This window comes from Drosophila melanogaster, chromosome 2R (assembly GCF_000001215.4).
Source record: "Drosophila melanogaster chromosome 2R".
Classification (NCBI taxonomy): Eukaryota; Metazoa; Arthropoda; class Insecta; order Diptera; family Drosophilidae; genus Drosophila; species Drosophila melanogaster.
Genome location: NT_033778.4, coordinates 11,451,798 through 11,473,448, shown reverse-complemented (window position 1 = coordinate 11,473,448; position 21,651 = coordinate 11,451,798). Strand labels below are relative to the sequence as shown.

General features: G+C 44.4%; 1 protein-coding gene across 5 annotated transcripts, besides 1 other annotated feature; it reads right to left on the bottom strand.

Moving 5' to 3' along the window:
• Positions 1 to 747: part of a mobile genetic element that runs on past the window's edge.
• A 7,431-nt stretch (positions 748 to 8,178) lies between these two features.
• E(Pc) (Enhancer of Polycomb) lies at positions 8,179 to 21,406 on the bottom strand. 5 transcript variants are annotated; one of them, NM_001273968.1, is made up of 11 exons: positions 21,066 to 21,406; positions 18,980 to 20,056; positions 18,780 to 18,915; positions 18,386 to 18,624; positions 18,162 to 18,316; positions 17,694 to 17,861; positions 17,448 to 17,629; positions 16,715 to 17,082; positions 16,529 to 16,644; positions 13,130 to 16,461; positions 8,179 to 12,858 (listed from the first exon to the last, which is right to left on the bottom strand). In NM_001273968.1, the coding sequence occupies exons 2-11, from the start codon at positions 19,130 to 19,132 to the stop codon at positions 11,414 to 11,416; spliced, it is 6,294 nt and encodes a 2,097-aa protein (NP_001260897.1). In that variant the 5' UTR covers positions 19,133 to 20,056; positions 21,066 to 21,406; the 3' UTR covers positions 8,179 to 11,413. The 5 variants fall into 5 exon arrangements, with proteins under 5 accessions (NP_001260897.1, NP_001260895.1, NP_001260896.1 ...); NM_001273967.1 differs by having other exon boundaries at positions 9,419 to 12,858; NM_078974.3 differs by having other exon boundaries at positions 9,419 to 12,858; positions 21,066 to 21,260.
• Positions 21,407 to 21,651: the final 245 nt, after the last annotated feature.

The window sequence follows — 21,651 nt, the reverse complement described above, 5'->3', positions numbered from 1 at the left end:
CGCTCAGTATCGTCCACATCTTCATCACTATGGCTTTCTTCGTTATCGCTGGTTTTTGCATCTTGAACTAAAGAGCGCACGATTTCATCATCATCTAATTGACCATGGCAAGCCTCATCTGCATCAACATTGGCATATTCATTCCAATTAATATTCGATACAATGTCAACTTCTACGCATTGTTTGTCTAAGTCGTGCGCTCCTTTTCTTTGACGCTTTCTTTTTAAACCTGACGCGGCCACAGCTTCATGAATTTCATTTGTTTTTTGTAAAATGCGGTTGACTGTGGATCTGTCGCATTTGAACTTGGCACAAATTTCCTTTTTGTCCACTTTGTTGGTCACTAACTCGATTATTTGAAGCTTTTCCTTTAGTGTTAGTCCAACGACACGCTTTGTTTTACCCATTTTAATAACTTTGTGTCATAAGAAACAAAAACACAAAAATCACGATCAAAGCAAAAACAAAAACGGACATGCGCAGATACTGAAACGAGTTGGCATTCTTGCCATCTTTTAGATATGCAAAAATGATTCATAGATGGCGCAGCTAACTTTGATGATATTCATTGAAATTGGCAAAAAAAACAGCTGATATGATGCACTTAAGTTAAAAAGGCTGTTATCTGCGATGCAGCAAACGTATGAATTTTCGTACAAATTTTCTATTCACACAAAAAAATGGAAAAATAATGCAGATATCTTGCCGATGCAGCTAACTATCGATGCAGCTAAGCGAATTATACTGTACTGATCATTACCACTGTTTGCGTGACTTACCGCTATCGTAGCTCCAAATTTTAATGTGCTAAATGGCTGTTTGAGTTACAGAAGTTTGACTGTGGTAACCCAAGACCACGAATTATGAATAAAATTAAGCGCAATTGCTCAAAATGTCTGAAAAGCCAACTGATTTCACCCGTTCGCTCCCCTTCACCCCAGCCATTACCTGCAGATTCCATCCGAAGAGGAGACATGATTAAAGCCGCGCACGAAACGCTTTTCACATAAAAGACGCCGCGGAGCGTAAGGCGATCTCGCTAGTTAATCGCGCAGAAAATCTTCATCAGAAATGGACGGAAACCGAAGGCAAGCAAGAGCAACAAAAAGCTTCGCAGTAAAGTTACTCAAACTAAAATAAATACAATCAAAACATGAAGCCTACAACGCAAGCAATAAGTAACAACGACAACACAACGACAACGACAAAAGAGCAAAGCGCGCCGGCAAAACATTACAAGACTGCCCCTCTATCTGCCTCTCTTTCCCGCCGCAGCATCAGCTCCGCCGCCAACAGCAACAACAAATAGCATAATCGCGTCGAGTGAGCCGGCTAACTCCTCCACCGGCCGCCCCTAACAGCTCCCCACTGGGCGCACAATTTAGATGCGCGGCAATAGATAAACTTAAAGAGGCTTTTATTTAAACAAAGCGCAGCAGCATCGCAAGAAACGGCAATGAAGCTGCTCACTGAGGCAGACAGAGAGTGAGATTTGGGCTCCTGGTGGAGCGGATCTACCAAAACGGAGGTTGGGGCGACAAAAAGCTTCAATTTAAACGGTGCATCCTCAACATTTTGAATTAAGAAATGGAAATAAAATAAAAAAGCGAAAAATGTTACTGTGACATCGTACGATGCGATAAATGTCCATATTTCCATATTTTTTCACAAGTCGATAGTTATCAGGAATATGTATATGACTGGGAGTCATCTATTTTACGTTTATTATGTGCGATTTTTAGTCTTTAACTTGAATAATTGACATCCCTGTTCGGGCGCCACCTACACATACCAATAAGCTTTATAAATTTTTTTTTTTTGTTATAATTACATTGAGAGAAACCTTCTTTTTATTTATTTTTTGTGGATTTTACAACGAAAAGACTATTGAATTATTAAAAAAAATGAGCTTTCAATGCAACTAATGAGCGCAGCTTTGCAGGATTCCTAAACTACAAAACATATAATTGTTCATGTTATATGCGAAATGACTTTCCCAGTTTAAGGCAGTAGTATTACGACAAGATTTCCCTCGTCGTCCTCGAATTCGGCCCTGTCCCAGCTAGCAGTAGCTAAGTGAGCCGCGCTGGGGAGTAAGAATGGGGACCCAGAGTTGAAGCCTGATCTCTAAGGCCCTGCTGCTGCTGTCGGGCGAAGCGCAAAAATGTATGTAGCTTACAAACGAGCAACATCAGAACAGAAACAGAAACTGAAACAGAACGGAGCGCGGATTGGTGCTCTCTTTCTGGCCCGCCAACAGGATCGATGGCCCTCGTTAGGTTCGCGGCTCTTTTTGTCAATCTCATAGGATCGTGGTGCTGTCCCACTAGCTATTTAAACGACAGATGTGGCTCGCTGCAAATGATCAGTGTAGATGTGGCTATTCCTGCTACCAAAATGTAGCAACTGTCGTTGTGATTTTGCCGCTTTTTGTCTCTGTTTGCGTTCGTAGAGCTGCTGCTATTCGAGCTGATCTTTTAATCGAATCGTAGCATTTATTATGTTGCGGCTGGGGATTGGATGTGGATTGGAGACTGTAATTGTTGTGATTTTGTGGCCAGTTTGTCTAATGTCGTTTAGCAAACAATGGACATGGCTGTGTCATAAGTTAACAAACAAAAAAACAAGCCGAGCAACAAATAGCTGGCATTGATTGCGAAAATTCATAATTCGTCTTTCCGTTTGTGCAATTTTGTGCTTTGACGTGCGTTGTGATTCGATTCGATTTGATTTTGTTTTGATTGCATTCAATTTCTTGTCTCAATTGAAATTTGCATAATTTATTCGTTTGAGAGCGTGTAGCTCTAATTGCAATTAACACGTGACGACGGCAGTAATCATCATCACCACCTCCATCATCATCACCGTCGACAGTCAAACTCCCATTCCATTATCCCATTTCTCGATTCCCAACTCTGTTCCACTTGTCGACAGTTTGAAGAGAAAAATCAATAACAGGCATGTGGAAATTGTATTTAATTGACAGTTAAATGGTTTTCAACTCGCCATGGAAATCGATTGGGCTTGGCCCGCAGATGCCATTGGGGTTGTTGGAGCTCAAGGGAAGGGGGTTTTCCGAGGGGTGGTGCGTAACAGCCAATTAGCAGTGGAAAAGTTTTCGAGGAAAATTAATAAGTAGGAAAAATACTGTACATGTCAGAGGGAGGCAACTGATTTGTCAGCCCAAAGCGAAGAGGTGGTTTTTCAAAAAACAGGGCGGAATATTTAAAGCAATTTAATCTGAAAACGATTAATTACTGGGTTGGAATTAAAGTGCCAAATAAATATGATTGCTATGAATGAATAAAATAAATATATTTTTAAGTTAAAAAAAACTTCTACAAGTTCCGTCCCTGCTATACATCATTTTTGCAATCAGACATTGTATAACTTTTGAACCTTTTATGCTTTAGTATTCTTATAAGCGTTATTAAGGATTCGCATGTCTTGCGGTTCGCTTTAGAGTATAACCCTTTCTTAAACTCTTACCTACTTCGCTTCCATTACAATTCCCCAAGGCAAATAAATAAAACGCGACATTTGAGCCCAACTGACAATCACCTAATTACATGCACAAACACCGCCGCACACACTCTAATTGAAGTGCGAGGAGTGCGGCGACACAAGGAGCGAGACGGCCGATGGCAGGGGGAAGTGGGGTAATTGCAAGGCGATGGCCTGTCATCAGTTGCCGTGTGTGTAGCTGTTGTTGTTGTCGTTTGGGAACGCTTAAGCAAATAGCATTAAATAAAAGGTTAATAAATAGCACAAAGCACACACTGCGGTCGACCGAGTGAGCGAGACGGGTAGACAATATGGCCGACGCGGCTGACATGTGTGTGACGTGCATGTGCGCGAGAGGGAGAGGGAAAGCTCGCTGGCTTGCGTGTGCACGTGTGTGTGTTGGTGAGCAGGCAGTTTGTAACGCCTGCTTATTTATGCACGCGGGAAAGAGAGGACGAGTAAAGGGGGAACTTTGGCGGATCCTTTCAATTCAACCGTCGCTCCTCCATGCAAATGTCAATTGTCAGTTGTTGTTGATTTAAGTTTATTTGGTACAACAATCAACTAATTACGGCTTGTTAAATTGCAGCCATTGAAATGACCGTTTAAACCATTCAATTTCAATCGCATGCAATTTACCCATTCCCCCTCTCGCTCGCTCCCTCCCTTGCTGCCTCTCTCTCTTGGCTCACTGTCATGTGTCATTTGCGTGGATACATATTTGATTTATTCCCGATACTGTCCAGAGCGATGGTCATCTCATATCCACTGTGAAAGGATTGAGAATCTTGGATTCGGATATTTGATTGGAGAAATATTTAAATTACAAAATGAGTGCATACTTTCTGGCGTTAGAATGTAATAATAAAACTAATAAATAAGCTTTTGTGAAAATCGATCGATGTGAAAATTGGGAATTGGGTAAAAAATGTCCAATGGACTGCAGAGCACATAGCTACAGTGGAGTGGGTACTGATCAGCTTTCACCTTGGAAATTGCCGTAACGCCTACGATCTGTGGCCTATCATCGATAGGATCTGACAGGAAAACCAAGACGAAAAACAACAAAAGCAACGACGCCTCTGCAATTTGTTGTACACGAAATGCAATTTGCTTAAAATTTATCGCAATTTAATCATCAACATGGAAATATGCCCCCAAAGCGGACGAGGGAGTGAGATGGGAGAGCCCGGGGCGAGAACGAGACGGTGCGAGTGCAACAAAACTATTAACGCCAAACGATCGAGATGCCGTCCAAGATCTCGCTTCTTCTCCTCCCTGCTTCCTTCTTCCTCGCAAGATGGGGTTCCAGTGCTCTTTCCACCTGCTCCCACCGAACGCTTCGGGCCAAATTCGCGATGGCAAATGTTTTCATTCATGGCATCCGCAAACCACATGCAAATAGAGTCGAATAGCAAATGGCCTACACATTAATTTTTATTGCAAAAGTAATCAAGAGAACTAAATGACTCAATCAGTTCTCAAAAAACTACCAGTTGTGTAAAAGAGTTTATCAAAAGTAATTAACATAAGATTAAAGTCAAGCTTTCATTCACCGATTCTTTCCTGTTAGTTGTTAGTTGTGAAAATACTATTAGATATGGGAAAATATGAGAATATCTTGCTTTTGATGCTCCCCATGGATACCCTGCAATGGCAAAGTTTAAGAGAAACAAAAGGTCAGAAGACCCAGCCAGGAAGAAGAAGCAGACAAAGCCGGGGATCGGCGAAGAGAAAGAAGGGGGGTCTCAAGAGGCCACAAGCCATAACCGGAAAAATTTGCATTTTTGCCACATTTAACGGTTTTTGGTTTTTTTTTTCGTAAAGCCACCGCTTCATTGCATTCAAAATTGATTTGTTCATGACGAACTCATTTCGGTAGGGGTAAGTGGGGGATGGAGGGGGTAGCAATAGCCAACTGCTGTTAACCCCAGGGACGAAATGCCAGCGATGAAAGCGGCTCGAACGGGCACCGACAATTAACCAACAAATTTGAACACACTTAACGCTTAATTGGATGGGGTCAGTGAGGTAAAAAGCAATGAAAGCCAAAGAATCCGCGTAGCAAGACTACATTGAAATGCGAAAGAAAGTCGAAACTGTACGAAAGAATATGTGATGGTATTTAATCTGAGGGCATCGGACATTGACACATTCAAATCGATCAAACTTCTTGTGTTCGCTGTTGGGCGCCAAAAACTCATTTAAGTTTTGTGACCGGAAAGTGTCAAGTCACTGTAGCAAACGACAAAAGAAATACACATTTCTATTGATATTTGCACAAAATGACAGTTCTGATTGCTGGTGAAATTTGCACGCGAGTTTGAGGCTTAAGCAATTCTGAAATTTATAGGTTTTGAAAGCTTTATATAAATCATACGGAAGGTATTGTGTAAATTGTGTATTTATTTATTTTTTAACTTTTAAGCAAGCGTCCTGCACTCTACATTGTCTGCATAAAAACGTTTACTCCTTTAATCTTAAATGGCTTTCACAGCTCTGACAGCCTTCGCTAATGAGCTGCTAACTGCACAAAAAAGCTTAAACTGATTTTCCCATCAATTCCGAAACACCACGGAAAGCACACATGCAGCTCGACATGGCTGCATTATAATAAACATCATGTCAAGCCAAAAGGTCAGCGGCGAAAGGAAAGTCCTCCGATATTCACACAGCCTGCGGGTCTCATCGATACGGATTCCGAATGTTATTCCTGTTCCCAACCAGCTAACAAAAGTGGCTTAAATCAACGGATGACAATGCTAACGAAGCAGTCAGCAAACAACAAACAAACTGCGACACTCGGCAAGAGGAGCGGGCAAAAGTTGGGCCAGGATGGGGCTGAAGATGAGGAGGAGTAGCCAGGAGTCGGCACCTGGAATTGAGTGCAAAATATGGCGCAGCAAAGAGCAGGATAACACTGAGGCAAAAAGTCTGTTTAATTTGAACTTATTATATACCGGCGTTCTTAAATAACTTTAATATTTTGAATATGTCATCGTTTTTAGAATTATAAGTTTAGCCCGCAAGTTATGAACTCGATTTCAGCGACTGTTTTTCTCACTGTATCCAGTTGGAGGAGGTACTTCTTATGTCTTGTCTGGGCCATATCCATGTTACTTAGCGTCTTAGAGCAGTTGGCGCGTCATGTAGCCAATTAAAAAAAGCGAAAAACGACAAGCGCGAAGAGCGAAGATCGTAGAGCGGAGAATGGAGAATGGAGAAAGGGGGCTGCAGAACTGGGGGCTGAGATTCGACAATGGCGGAGGCTGGAGGTGCGGCAACTGGCTGTCCTGGTCACGATCTCTGCAAGCGTCGCCCAGAAATCTAAGCGAGGCAATCAAATTAGGAAAGAAACTAAGTTGAGTGCTCCCCGTAGACCTGACCCACAGCGAAAAGTAAAAGGGGGTGGTGGGACCGCCTTAATTGCATCTTTAATGCGGCAGGAGCAGCACACACTCGTATGCTAATAAAGGTCAGGCGATATGCACATCTTGATAGGCGAGTGTCAACGTACCGTTGAACAAATTTCATGCCAAATTTTTGGTTTTTCGCCTTTTTTTTTTTTGGTTTGAACGGCAGCTGGGACATTGCAACATGACACCTCGACATGACAGCAAAATGAGCTTCTGTTGCCCGACTCCTTTTCGAGATCTCCGCCGCAGCAGCAGCGGCAGCCACCGGAGTGAGTGACAACTGCAACGGCATGGCTTTCAAATATTTAACACCAGCCTCCAGCAGCAGCAGATTGGAAGCCCAAGTTTCGACGCACCAAATGCATGTGAAATCGATGCCAAAATCGAACTCACTTCGCACCAACAGAAAGATATAAACACAGACAGGGAGAGTGGACACTGCGAGTACAGTGAACATTAGCTAAAGACTAAACATTGATGCGGTGCTATCTATTCTAATTATTCACAGCTCTCGCCAAAATATCGTAAAATTCCATAATCTAACCTTTTTTTGAGTAACTTATTTTGGCGGCAGTGCACGTAGTGATGAATCGCTCCTTGAAAAGAATCCTTTTATTGGTCCTGTCTCGAGGTCAACATAGATGCATATATAACTCCCTTTTCATATGTTTCAAGCCCTTCAAAAAGTTCCTTTTTGTCAATTACAAGTAGACTACAAGGGGGAAAGGGGTTTATTGTTCATTATCTAGCCAATTATACAAAACAGTTAGCGATGAAGTACTGTAGCTTTTGCATTCGGGCCAGGCAACTCTCTTTGATTCGACCAATGCCAGTTTGGCATTCATTTATTCGCATCTGTTGCCAATTTACAAAACTCAATTTCAGCCTTTTTGCGTTCCATGTGATTTTCGATTTCGATTTGGTTTTTGCTGGTTTCTCGAGTTTTTTGTCAAACGTGGAGCCGCCTTAATTGATTTTGGCGCTTTAACGAGGCGCAAAACAAACACACTTCCAGTCAACCAAAAAATAAAAAAAAACCAAACCCATTTGACAGCTTTGTAGGCCGAAACGAACTTGGCTATCGGAGTGTTAATTGAACGCGAAATTGTAACGCGATTGAAATTGTAATGCGTGATTAAAGTAAATAGGTTGGTATCTAATTGAATCAGTTGGTTGTATCTTAACGATTCCCATTTAACCTTAGTCGAACAAGCCCGATACTTATCGGTCTCCAAAATAAAATCGCACAATGGTTTTTAAATTTTTTATATTTTTTATTTCATGTTGTAATCATGCACTCTGTCGTTTTGCATTTAATTTTGGTTGCATTTTTGGATTCTGTCAGCTTTCAATTAGTTTTCCGTAATATTCGTAATTGCTCATCACCGCTGATATTTGTATTTATATATCGGTTTATTATATGTACATCTTGAAATTCGGACACTTCTATGGAAGGGTTATGGCCCGCAATCCGTATCCGATTCGTAATTACACATATTTTAATGAGTTCTCAGCTTTATGCACCTAAATGTGTAATGGTAAACTTCTTGTTTGCTTATGCAAGAAACAGTTAAAATCGCTTAGGCTGTTTATTATTTCCAATTTAATCATAAGTATATTTAATTATCCATCGATCTCTACGATAATATTGGTTAAATATTCTCGTTAATCGTTTGTCTTATTTTCTTGTGCTTCGTTTAATTTTTTACAGTATTGCAAGTAGTCTCATTTATGTAGATTAAATATTTGTTAATTAAACATACATACGTATTCTTTTTGTTTTGGATTTCATTACTTAATTACCACAACAAGCGTTTCCAGTTTTCTGTTTTTGGTTTACTAACAATACATTCATATACAATATTTGATAAGGGAATCAGCTCAACTGCTTAGTGGATTGGATTCGATTCAATGGGCCCTAAGTCCCCGAAAAAGTAAGAAAATGATTGAAACCATTAAATCAACTCAAGTAAACGGCATTTGTTAAAATGAAAGATAATCAAAATGTACCTCAAAACCTTTTGAATCTCTAGTACTTTAAGTTCTATACAGAGAGTCTACATGCAGATTAAGCTATTAATACTCGATTGGTAATTTTCACGTATTAGTTAGTTATAGAGCGTAATCGATAGGCCGATAGGATGTACTGGAGATAAATGGGAGGGGTAACTTCTACGCACGAGTATCCTCTAGAAACTAGAGTCTAGATGTGTCTGCCGTCTTCGCTGTAAACAATTTCACATGTAGTTTTGGTTAAGTTCAAATACGAATACGCAAAATGGCTGTATCGATTATATATAATACATAAATATTTGTTTTGTTTTTATATATTGTATAATTTCCCTTTGTGTTTTACGTTTACACTTCATGCAAAAGAAGTTGAAAACTGTTAAGTACATATAAAAAATATGAATATTCAGCCTTGTTCTGAACACAGCTTGCAAACGAATCAGAAAACTAATGAATCCCTTAGAAATCTCAAGAAATATTGTGCTTTTGGATCAATAATAAACTTAGTTTTAATGAAAAGAAATATGTAATTACGGAATTAATCTTAAAGAGCAATCGGAATTCAGACCAAGGCTGGTTATTATAACTATTTACAGATATTGTAAAATACTTGACAAAATGAGTTAAAAAACTCTTACAAAGTCAAAGCTATGATTTCATGGATTCTTACTAAATTTCTGCTCAAGATCCTTAAGTTTGTTTTGCATCGATGATCCGAAAATGGAAAATGGAAAGATAAATGTTTACTCGGATATCAGACAGTCGGCATTAATCGTATTTATGTTTATATACACAGCTATAATTCACATTATATATTTCGCTTACTAATTTGTTATATGTTGACTGGTTAGAAAGAGTTTCGTGTTCGTCTTTACCCGTATTTGCTGTTGCAGAAGTGTCAAATCATAAATGTTGTACGCATCACAATCGGTATATAAAATGGTTTATGTTTTATGTTTTATGGAGGATATGATTAAGATAAAGGAAGGACCGAAGAAGACAAGCTGTGGCCATCGTCAGATATTCCGATACTACAAATTTAAGGTACGAGATGTAAGATGTAAGATGTAAGATACTAACATGCAATCCCTCAGTTAGAGGTGGATTTGGAGAATCTGATGAGGGGGTTCGAGTGCTGAAACTGAAAATGGTAAAATGGGAAACCAAACAGATAATGATAATCTCGCTATCAGTTGTTGCTGCACGAATTTCGGATTAATCAGAGTTTTGCTCGGTTTAAGTTTGCAATTTGTTTTCCATTTTATTATCGCTCTTGCTTACGCTCTTACCGATCTACAATTTACAATCTACGAAATTACATCGCTACATAATTATTGTTAAATATTTTTGTTTTTTCGTTTTGCTTTACTCGGTTTTGTTTTGGATTTTAAAATATTATCGTTATCATTATAGTTTATATTATATCTTTATTATTATGATGCTTATGCTGTCGTATCTCTTGCCGCCATCGCATAAACATGCTTTTATGTTTGCAGTTACGAATACAATTAAAATTATTACCTTGTACAAAAAATAATAATAATAATAGCATACAATAGTAGTTTTCTTCTGCAACTCCCTACATCTCTCTCAGATCAGTTGCCTCTGAAGTTCCATTCCTTAGTTAAAAAAACTAAATGTAGTTTAATGTGTTTTCTTTCCGTTTAAGTTACAGGATAAGTTAATTTAATTTACGTACATTGAAAAATGTTGTTATTACTCTTTTGTTTTTGTTTTTACGGGCTGCCCTGACTTGCCTCGCCCCAACTTTTGGGTTCGGGGTGGTGCCGGATGGGGCCGATGGGTCGTCGGTGGAGCAGCCCGGCTAAAGCGCGTGGTTCTGAAACGGCGTAAGCCGGAGAGAAGTGCTTTCTTCTCCATCGTTACAACTAATCGTATCACTAAACATAGTTTTATTACAAGTAATTCTTGCTGTTATCTTGTGTGTTTCGCAATTATTATCGAATATTTACAGTTTGCTATTTAACACTTGAGTTTTTGCTGTGGTTGTTGGTGTTGGACAGGAGTGGGAGAATGGAGCTTGGATAGGATTGGTTGACATCTGTAGCCCAAGAGAAAGAGCCAAGTTCTCTGTATGCATTTTCATATACATTGTACATATATATATATATTTTGTTTTATTATTTTAATTCTTATTATGGTTTTAGGGTTAGGCGATCTTGAAAAATAAGACCTACATCATTATACACACATATGCTTCTATATATAGGCTATAGAAAATCAAATTAAGCGAACTTTGTTAATGGTGGCATTCAACTATACAATATCTCATATTCATCCCGCTCTCTTGGCCCTTTCTACTCTGGCTAACAGATTCCCCTTCTGATGTTTACATTTCGCTTCTGAATAAGCTTTTCAGAAAATCGTATTTTATTCACACCAACAAGGTGGAAGGTTTCGTGGGAGTGCGCGGGTTTTGTGTATGCGTATGAACTTCTGAAAAACATACTAACTGATTGGCTTTAGACCAGCTCGCTCTTGTTCACCAAACAAACGGTGCAGCTGCAGTGATGCTGCTGCAGGAGCTGGCCCAAGGCCACGTGGGCGTCCGCCAAAGGCATGGATATGGCCACCGCCTGGGTTTCCGCCTCCGTTTGCGTTGATGCCAAACTGAGCAGAGGGCCGTTGGGCACTTGCAAGGGTTGTGCTCGATGTTAGCTGTTGCTGCCGCTGCCATCCGCGTCTCATCTGTTGATGGTTGACGTCACACCAGCTCCCCCAACACCCGCGCCTGTAGATCCTCCTCCGCCAGCTCCTGTGGCATTGACACCGCTGTTCAAAGGTCCTCCATTTCCGCCAGCTCCACTGCCATTGTTGTTATTATTGTTGTTGCTCGTGGGCAGCACAACTCCTCCGTTGTTAGCGCTGGCTATCACCTGCTCCACTGTCAGGGCTTTCCCCACTTCCTTTGCACTAAGTAGGTTGCCATCTTGGCTGCTCACGTTGTTCGCATTCGTGGTAACCAACTGCCTAATAGTCGTGGTGGTAGGACCTACAGCACCGCCGGTACTGTTAACAGTTGTGCCCAGCGGCAGCGTTCTAGTAATGATCGCTGAATTGTTGAGTCGTCCACGGAGCACCTGTTGCAATCCTCCCGGTCCCAGTTGCATCTGCATCTGACCACTGTTGTTCTTCTGCAGCGGTTTCACATTCAGCAGACTGGTGTACAGCACTCGCTTATCGCCCTGGCCAGTTTGAGAATTTCCTGTAGTGGCCAACGTTTTCAGCTTTTGATGCTGCTGTTGTTGCTGCTGCTGTTGGGATTTGTTCAGCAGCACTGTTGTGGCGCCCACCTGCTGCGTTTGCTCACCCGTCCCTGCACTGCTCACAAAGTTCAGCTTGAGGTTGGAGTTGGGCAGCTCCTTGTAGTGAAGCTTTTGGCCGGCTGCCGCCGCCTGCAGTTCGCTGGCAGTGGCGATGGTAAAGTTACCAGCGGATCCGCCGCCACCACTGTTGCTGCTGGTCAAGAAGATCTTGTTGGCCTGCTGGGGTGTCGCCTGGGCGGTGATGATCGCCGTTGAGGCAGGGTGCAGGCTGTAGTTGTGATTAGCTGCAATCGCCGCCGCAGAGTTGGGCTTTAATTGTTGCTGCTGAGCTTGGCCAGACACCGACTGCTGCTGCTGCAGACTTACATCCGACACGAGCAGTGGAAACTGCGACATCTTGATCACCTTGCTGAGCTTCTGCAGCTGCTGCTGTTGTTGCTGCTGTTGCTGTTGTTGTTGCAGGCCGTCGCCGGTTTCCATCTGATCGCCACTGTTGCCCGTCGATGTGGCCACCAAGTCATCCAACTCCTCATGCTGCACCAATTGTTGAAGCTGCTGCTTTGTCAGTTGAATCTGTTGGTGCTGTTGTTGTATTTGCTGCTTGCGCGGCAACTTCCGATTGAGAAGAAGTTTGTTGATGTCTGCAATATAAATTAATGTTTGAATATATGATGGCAGAAGTATAAAGTATCAAACGACAAAAAAGGAATTTAACCGAAAAAGTTTAGAAACGCAATTGTTATTATTGAACTGCTAATGTCTAATTGAAATTGATAACAGAATCCTCAGGGATTTATAAAGGTAATAACCTTAAAATAGGAAGGATTCGGACAACAAACTATTAAATGACATTCGAAAGGCGAATTGGTTTTCATAAATCTTAAATCGCGATCCTTGGAAACCATCTCTTACCTGTGTTCTCTGGCCCGTTGAGCTGCCTTTTTTGCGTGGCCCGGCTGGTCCAGAGGATCTGGTTGGTTACCGCCTTCGGCGAGGAGTCCACCGTGGTGGAGAGCACTGCTGTGGTGGCCACCGCCGTGTTCGTTCCGCTCACCTGCCGCCAAACAATCGGTTGCTGCTGCACCAACTGCTGCTGTTGCTGCTGCACATTGTTGCGAGTGGGTGTGGCGACAAGCAAAGGCGTACTGGTGGTCACCTGTTGCACCTGTTGCTGGCCCTGCTGTTGCATACCGGCAATGCTGTGCACGGCTAACTGCTGGCCACTGGCCGTGTTGATGATGTTCACACTGGATCCTGAGTTGCCACTACCACCAGAGGAGATATCATCGTTCTGCACCTTTACATTGGACAGCGTGATTACTGTGTTGGGTCCAATTGAGGCGGTGGTTGCTCCTCCACTTGAGACACCGGCTTTCTGGATGGCATATGTGACCTTCTGAGACGCAGAAGCTGCAGCTCCTGCTGTGACAATCTCGCCGCAGCTTGTTGTGTAGATCAAATGGTTGCCAGTGGCGCCAGCGCCGGCAGCTTGTAGGGGCGTCAGGGAGCGCGAGGGATCCCGCTGCATTTGGAAGAGTAACTGCTGCTGGGGATTCTGATTTTGATTGGGGTTTTGAGGTGTCGCCTGTCGCTGCTGGACGGTCACATTTCGGAGTTGAGCCTGTGCCAATTGGTGCTGCAGTTGTTGCTGGGCGGTGAGTGTGGGGAGTGGACTGCTCCCCGTGTGCGGGGTTATGGTCACTATATCGCCCACAGCTGCTCCTCCGCCGTATTCTGTGCGGGCGATGATCTGCGGACCAGCGTTGGCAAACTGATTGAGCAATTGCGTCACCTGTGGCTGCTGATGCTGCTTTTGCGTGCTTATCTGGGCGGGTATGTTGATCAGCTGCGTCGTGGGCAAAGTAATAGCCTGCGGCTGAAGCTGTTGCGGCTGTGGGGCAACGGGAAGAACCTCCGACTGGGGTTTCTCAACCGCCTCAACCTTCACAGGCAAATTCGCTGTTTCCTTGACCACAACTTCCGGCAGTTCAACTTCTGCTGGCGTTTTCTCTTTGGGCGGGACTTCAACAGGCGGAGCTTGACTAAAGAAAAGTTCACGTTCCTTCAGAGTCTCCGCCGTGGGACACACAGTAAATGCGGAGCTACCCACTGGAGCTTGGATCAATCTTGCCTTGCGGTTGCGACCCGCGCGCTTCGATGTATCGGCTGCACCCACCTTAGATTTCTTCTCGTCTATACAATCCAACAGCTGATCGGCCATTTCCACTTCGTCCACGGCTGCCTCGCCATCTAGGATACCGTTCCAAAAATTAGTAGCTTGGTTCAATGCCTTGGGATCATCCATGGCGCACTCCTGCAGGATGTTGTCTAGCATATGCTCGTGGTTGTCGTCCTCGTCGTCACAGCCCAACAAGTTGTTGATATCGTTTAGGGAGTCACCACCACTGAGATTAAACTCTAGCGCAGATCCTGAGCCTGACCCAGAGCAGTTTGGACTCTTGCTGCTGCCTCGAGCGTAGTCCTGAGCTTGGACCGTTTGCAGCAATTGGGCATCTGACTCGAGATCCCTGTATTTAAAGCCACTGCTCAAAAAGTACGAGCTAGAATCGCTTTCCTCTGCTTCTCGCTTTCCTAAGCGATTGAGTTCCACACTTATGGGCGTGTCCTGCGTCCAGTCGACAGCGTGACTATCACACGTCTTACCCACTTCGCAATCTTGGCTATCGGACAGCTCATCTGTGGGAGTTTTGGGCCGGAAGTGTAGCCAATCGCGCCGGATCTCCGAAAGCAGCTCATTGCAGATGTCTAGCCGCTGGCTGGAAGTGGGCGACAGTCCACCCATGTAGTCTGCATTGAATTCTTCATCAACAGGAGCTTGTACAAACAGGTCCTTCGGCCTCGCATGCACTTGGCTGTTGCGGATATTTCGCAAGCGAATCACGTCAGGCAGCTGGTTCAGACAGGGAGCGGCTTCATCCTCTTCCATCTTCCTGGCGGCCTGCATCTGTTCATGCTGTACTTGTTGCTGGTGCTGCTGGGCCTCCAGTTCCTTCTTGACCGCCGTATGCCGGATGATACTGCTCAGCTGGGCGAGATTGACATCGTCCTCAGCTTCATCGTCCATGAGTTCGGAGACAGAGGTCTGCGTGGACAGCATGACAGCTGCTGTACGAATGCTGCTCAGGGGCTCGTTGGAGTCGTCGGCATCGATCATCTCGCGCTTTATCGTCTTCGCCACCTCCTCCAGCGATGGACCCGGATTCGGTGCCGCAAGAGTGGTTGTCGATGAGGCTGCCTCCGCTGCAGCGGCTGCTTCAGCGGCACGAGCGGCGGCCGCTGCCGCCGAGGTGGAAGCTACCGGTTGATCCTCGCATTTGCCGCCGACGAGCTCCTCCGCCTCCTGCTTTATCACATTGATTTTTTCGCTAATGCTAACATCCTTATTCATAACGTTACTACTACTACTATTGTTGTTGTTCAACACGGTATTGTTGTTGTTGTTGTGGTTGGAACGGTGGTGTTGCTGATGATTGGCTCGCGGGGGCTGCAGCTGCTCCGGATCATTCATTTCCAGCAACTCTGGCGCCACATTCTCGGAAACTTCCGTGTTATCATCCTCTTCCACCTTTAGTTTTTGTCCCAGAATCAATGCCAAACGCTGAAGGTAAGCCCTGGGTAATGGACGCAGATCTGGTTTAGTATCCTCGTCCTCCAGTTGAACATCTTCAGCGGTTGCCACCGCTTCCGAAGACCTCTTTAGACGCTTTGCGGCATTAAGTTCTCGCAACTGTTGCTTCTTGCGACGCAGGCGGCGACGTTTCTGGCGAAGATCAGCACAACTTTGGGGTAACGTAACCGCTGAACTGTAGATTCCAAGCCGTGACACATTCTCATCGTCACTGGCTACGAATTCATCATCTACATCGTTCTCAAATTTCTCCTCAAGCTCCCGTTCTTTGCTCTCCCGCCCAGATTCCGTCGCAGCAACAGGCTTTTCTGTATCGCTTGACGGCTCCTCCTTTATCAGTTCAGGAACAGGATGCTCACCATCGACGGGCTTTCCAGCGGGAACCAGATCTACCACCGTGGGCGGTGAGCTGGGCTTGCACAGCTGATCGGGATCCCGTTGCTTGATTTTATCCCTACATTTGTTGACCGTCACGCTTTCCATCACCGTGTAGTCAAGCTGCGACCAAAAGTCGTCGAAATTCGTTGTGGCCCGGTCCAGCAGGATGCGACCGCCACGACCCAATCGACGACGTGCGAAGCCAATGCAGCGTGGTCTGTAAAATTAGCCCGATTTGGAGTGAGTATGGGCATTTACATTGGCCAAAGAGAATGGCAACAAACCTGGGATAATTGAGGGAGGTCAGTGTGTAACGGTATTTAGCATCCGAACAAGCACCACTGGGCGCCATATCCTCGTCGGCTGAGTCCCACGGATAGCGGCCATCTCGTTGTCGAGTCTGTTGTGCAAATGAAAGCAATTAAAGTCTGCGTAATCTTTAGATCCAAGCACGGATTCAAAACACTTACCGGTAGGTAAACACAGCTTGATCTGCGCCTAAATGCAAACGGCGTCTCCTCCTCGCTCTCGGAGCCCAGTTTGTTTCCATTCTGGGCACCGGCGCCAAAGTAGTCCTCCTCCTCGCTGTCCGCAATCGAGTCGTTGGCTGCCGGCGAGGCACTCTGCTGCCTGCTGAGGTGGTGCAGATGGTGGGGCAGGTGGTGCGCGGGCGAGACTCCGGCGCCACCAGACGCCGGCAAATACTGTTGTTGCTGGTGCTGCTGCGTTTGCTGCTGCTGGTGCTGCTGCTTGTCGCGGGGCAATTTGTGCTTGCGCTTCTTGTATGGACGCTTCTCCTTGCGACTGCTGTTTCCATTCCCACTGCCACTGATGGCATCTAGAAGAGCAATTGAAAATTCGGTTAAACAGTGTGTGACAAAAATAATTTTTTCTAGAGATGGCTTTAAGATTTAGGAAAGAGGTGGACAAACAAGCTAAACAAAATATTTTATATTTAAATTAAGAAAAGGAAGATAACACGATATATTAAGAAAAACTAACACGATGTATATGAAATTAAAAAACAATGATTATCTATTTTTAAAAGGCATATTAATACCAAAATGGCCAAATAAGTTAGTCAAGCGGACATTGTTAATTATTCCACGACAATTTCATTTCTGACTGTATATTCCCTGAGCGATTTAAAGCAGTGTGATTAGGACATCTGCAATTAAATACTAGATGTAATCCCACCCTTACCCATTGTCAGATTCGACGAGTTCAGGTACTGGGACGCTGAGCCGAAGACATTTGCATTGCCTGCCGCTCCAGCACCGCCCGGCAGCAGACCCGTGGGCAGGGCGGCTAGAATGGCACCAGCCGTTCCCACCGCCGCCGCCCCTTGTGAGTATTGATTCGTATACAATGGATTATACGCGGGTCTGCAAATAAACAAGGAGTATTTCAGTACCTTTCTTCATAAGTAAAAGGTGTCCGAAAACGCACCTTGTGTTCTTGTACTGAGAATTCAGCTCGGAGTAGACAGCACCGTTGAAGTCGCGCATCTCAACGCGCTTCTCGAAGATGTTCACCGTCATCTTGAGATGATCGCGCTTCGTCTCCTCGCGTCGCCTCACCATCTCCAGTATAGTGGTGGCGCGCTGCAGGTCACGTCTAGAGGACAGGGAAAGAGTGGATTAGTTAGGGTCAGGTATGAAAAGCTGGGCAATAAAATATGCTGGCTAACGAAAACTACCTGGCTTTTTATAAACAAAATGTTGTATATGGGAAAATTCCTGATTAAGGATATCATGCATAAAAAACCTGCATTTAAATCGGGCAGGAATTGAATTTATATGATACAGAGAAAGAAAATGTTTGCAAGTTCTGTGTCCAGTAATTGCAGTGTAGCCCGATTAGCCAGCATTTAAAAATTTCTCAACCGACTTTAGGCAAACTTCACTCGATTCTTACCGCAGCTTGAGCATCTTTTCGTAGGAGGCCTCATCGTTCTTTCGATTTTTGCGGGTTTGCATTTTCTCGGTGCGACGACGAAAAGCCAAGTACGGATTGTTGGAGCTGGCGCCTGGTCGACTCTCAGTTTTCACAGTGAGGATCAGCGGGTGTTGCTAGAGAATGAATAAGATAGTTGATTTAGTATATTGCCGTAGCCAATAGCCAAGCTAAGTGTTTATTACCATCTTGAGGCGTTTGTTCAGCCAGTAATCGTAGACGGATATGCTGGTCTCGTCGTCCTGGTTAAGCAGCGACTTGGCCTCGTTCAGCGTGACCACCGTTTGGCCGGAGCTCTTTTCTAGCCGGTCCATCATCTGCTCGAACTTGAGTTCGGTAAGCTCCAGGCGCTGCTGCTGACTGAGCCAGTCCTCATCGGCACTGTCCATGTCGTAGTCAGGGACCTCGGTATCCAGCCCAAGAGCTGAGAGTTAAACAATTGTAAAAAATTAGTCCAAGAATAATACGAAACTACATAAGTTATTGCATTTCATTCAATATTGATATGGAATTTAAAAATAATGTTCTAAGCCCGAAACGAAACGAATTATTCTGCTCTAGTAGTTGCTTTTTGCTTACGTTGCATGTGGATCATTTGGCGGGGCATTTTGTAGTCCGGCGGATAGTAGGCATCGTAGAAGGGCTGATCCGTCTGCAGCACCTCGGGCGTGGGGATGATCAGACCCGTGCATATCGCTCGCTGCAAGTGGTGCTCCTACAAGGGATAAGGGACAAAATTAGTTTCATCCAAAATAAAGGATCACTGAGAAACTTCCTACCGACTCCTCCTCCTTCTCCATGCCACTGGGCATTTGAGGCACTGCCCGGTTGATGGCTGAGTACTCGGGGAGGTCGGGCAGCTCCTCCGCCAAGTAGATGGGCATCTGCTTGGACGGATCCAAATGGCGGGCTCTGAACGACAGCTTGGACATCTTGCTGGCTTTTGTTTGGGTTTTGGTTGTGGGTGGTTTTGGGTTGGGTTGTTGTGGTGTGTGGAACGTTTCTATTTGCTGTTGCTGTGGCTGATTTGAGAGTTTGCCTAGTGGAATCGACTGCTTAGGTGGCTATGGATGCTAAGGAGGCTACGATTGCTCCGGCGGTCCAACTGCAGTGGGCAGGACTAGTGCTGCAACTGCTAATTTGGATTCTGGAGGATCTACTCCGATTCGTGGTCGGCGTTGTGTTGGCTCCTCTACTCGATGTCGAGGGGGCTGTATACGTTAGCTGGAGATGGGGCTTGCTGGGGTAGAAAAGGTGCTGCTGCTTCTGATCCTGTTCCTGTTCCTGACACCGATCCCGATCGTGAGCACCGGGGCTGCGGTGGCTGTGGCTGCTCTGCCAGCTGGTTAACGCAGCCCCTGTGCCCGTTGCCCTGGCCGAAGACGTAGTGCTACTGCTAGTGAGGATTGGGTGTGGATTGGCGACTATGTAGGGCGTGTCCTCCTCCTCCCCCTGGACACTCTCCCGGCGGTCCGCCTGCCGCTCGTCCTCCTCCTCCGCCTCCCTCTCCTGTCGTCCTCCTTGATCCTCGGGAGCTCTGGCTGACAGCGCCGACAGCAGGACAATGGCCAAGGAAACGATCTGGTGGCAATTACGACGACAACGCAGTGGTAGCAACAACAGTGACAGTGAATGCAGCAAATGTGTCGACGACATTTTTCACGTTGAAATCGAAGGTTCTGTGTGAATTGGCATAATTACGTTCATCAAATTTGCACATTTCAGTTCATCATCGTTTTAGGTTAAATCAATATTGTGTTCTTCTTTCTTTTGCTTATTTGTTGACTTCCTCTTCTTGTTATTATTTATTATTATTTCGCCTTGGCTGTCGTGTTATCGGTTGGCTGATAAAAAATCTAGAATTGATAACAACAACAAAAACTAGTAAGTAAACAACTCTCACACACACGCATACATTGATATGTGAGGGCGGCGCGCGCGGGAAAAAACTCACAAATCCACATACATTTGTATATTTCTTTGCTTTTGCATTAAATTAATATTAACACGCACAAAAACACGATCCGCATGAGTCATGATTTTTTTTTTTTATTTAAATGCGATAAAATGCAAAATCATAGAAAGCCGAGACGAAGAAAAAGGCGGCATAAACAAACACACGCGCGCAAACACACATCTCAAACAAACGCGGCGAATTTAATACTGCCTTTTCCGCGAGATATTTCACTTTGCAGAGCCCTGTTAGCTAACATTTTGTTTGTACAGAACTCTGTTAAGTGAGAAAAAAAAACGCAATCAAACTCCGCCTCATGTGGGTTTTGTTTTTTGCTTTTATCTAGTTAATTAGTAATCAGCCATCGAGTGCGTATGTTTTTCTGGGCCAGCGCTAATTTTTTACACACTTTACCGCACTTTTCATGCATCAGCGAACGCAATCTGGTTGATAAATCGCCCGAAAAATTTACACATATAAACCCGATTTTGCGTATAGCGTGGTTTCGCTGGAAAGCAATAATGGCGGCCAGAGAGCCGAACACCGACGACGCCGCGGACAGCGGGGCCGCGATTTATTTGTGCCGTCGGCGGCGATAACGATAAGCGGTCGTCGATTTAATTGCCGCAATTTCACTGCAGGGCCCTGTCATATATGGGCAAAAATTAAATATTTACTGCTAGAATTTTTAAATTGCTCTAACATGACGTTTTCCTTTCAAAATATATATTTCAAAACCGCTACGGTTATCGATTAATCGCCGTTGGCAGCGCTAAATAGCCGGCCTCTTATTCCGATGACACTCCGAACAGTTTGTCAGCGCCCCCTGGCGAGCTCTTCGAGCACTATGCCCAACGCTGCATGATTTTTTTTTCACAAACAAAAAAATCGATTAAGATTTTTTCACGCACTTTTTTCACACTCTTTGCCGGGCGTTGGGGCCTCTTATATGATTAAATGATGTGGTTTTCAGCGTATTTACCACTGCCGCACCGTTTACAGCTAAATTCAAGCAATTGGCTTAGCGCAAACGCGTATAATCGTTCTTCAGCAGCGGGACACGTTTTTACTTATGGGCGGCCATTACGAATGAAAATTCGGAGTTGTCGGAGTCGAACGAAATCGTCGCCACAGTGGCGAAATTATTTTGGCTAGGCCTCCAGGCGAAATAGTTAACCGTTTTGAGTGCGGTTTTCATCTAAATCTGTGGAATTTTGTGAGGGGTCGCATGCATACATTTGGATAGCCGGGGCCAAGCTGCATTTATTTATTTTGTTGTTAATTTACGCAGCCCCATTCACCAGGTGCCCAGCTAGTGGTGTGCAAATAATTCGGAGTGCTCATGCGCTAGTGCATTTCGTGCGAGCTATCGGAAACACTCACAATTGCGGCATCGGCAAAGATGTGCTAACGCATGGGCTTTAACATTCGAAATTTATAAAAAATTGTTAATTCAAATTTGTATTTACAACTTGTTTGCTGAACAGTCGACATTAT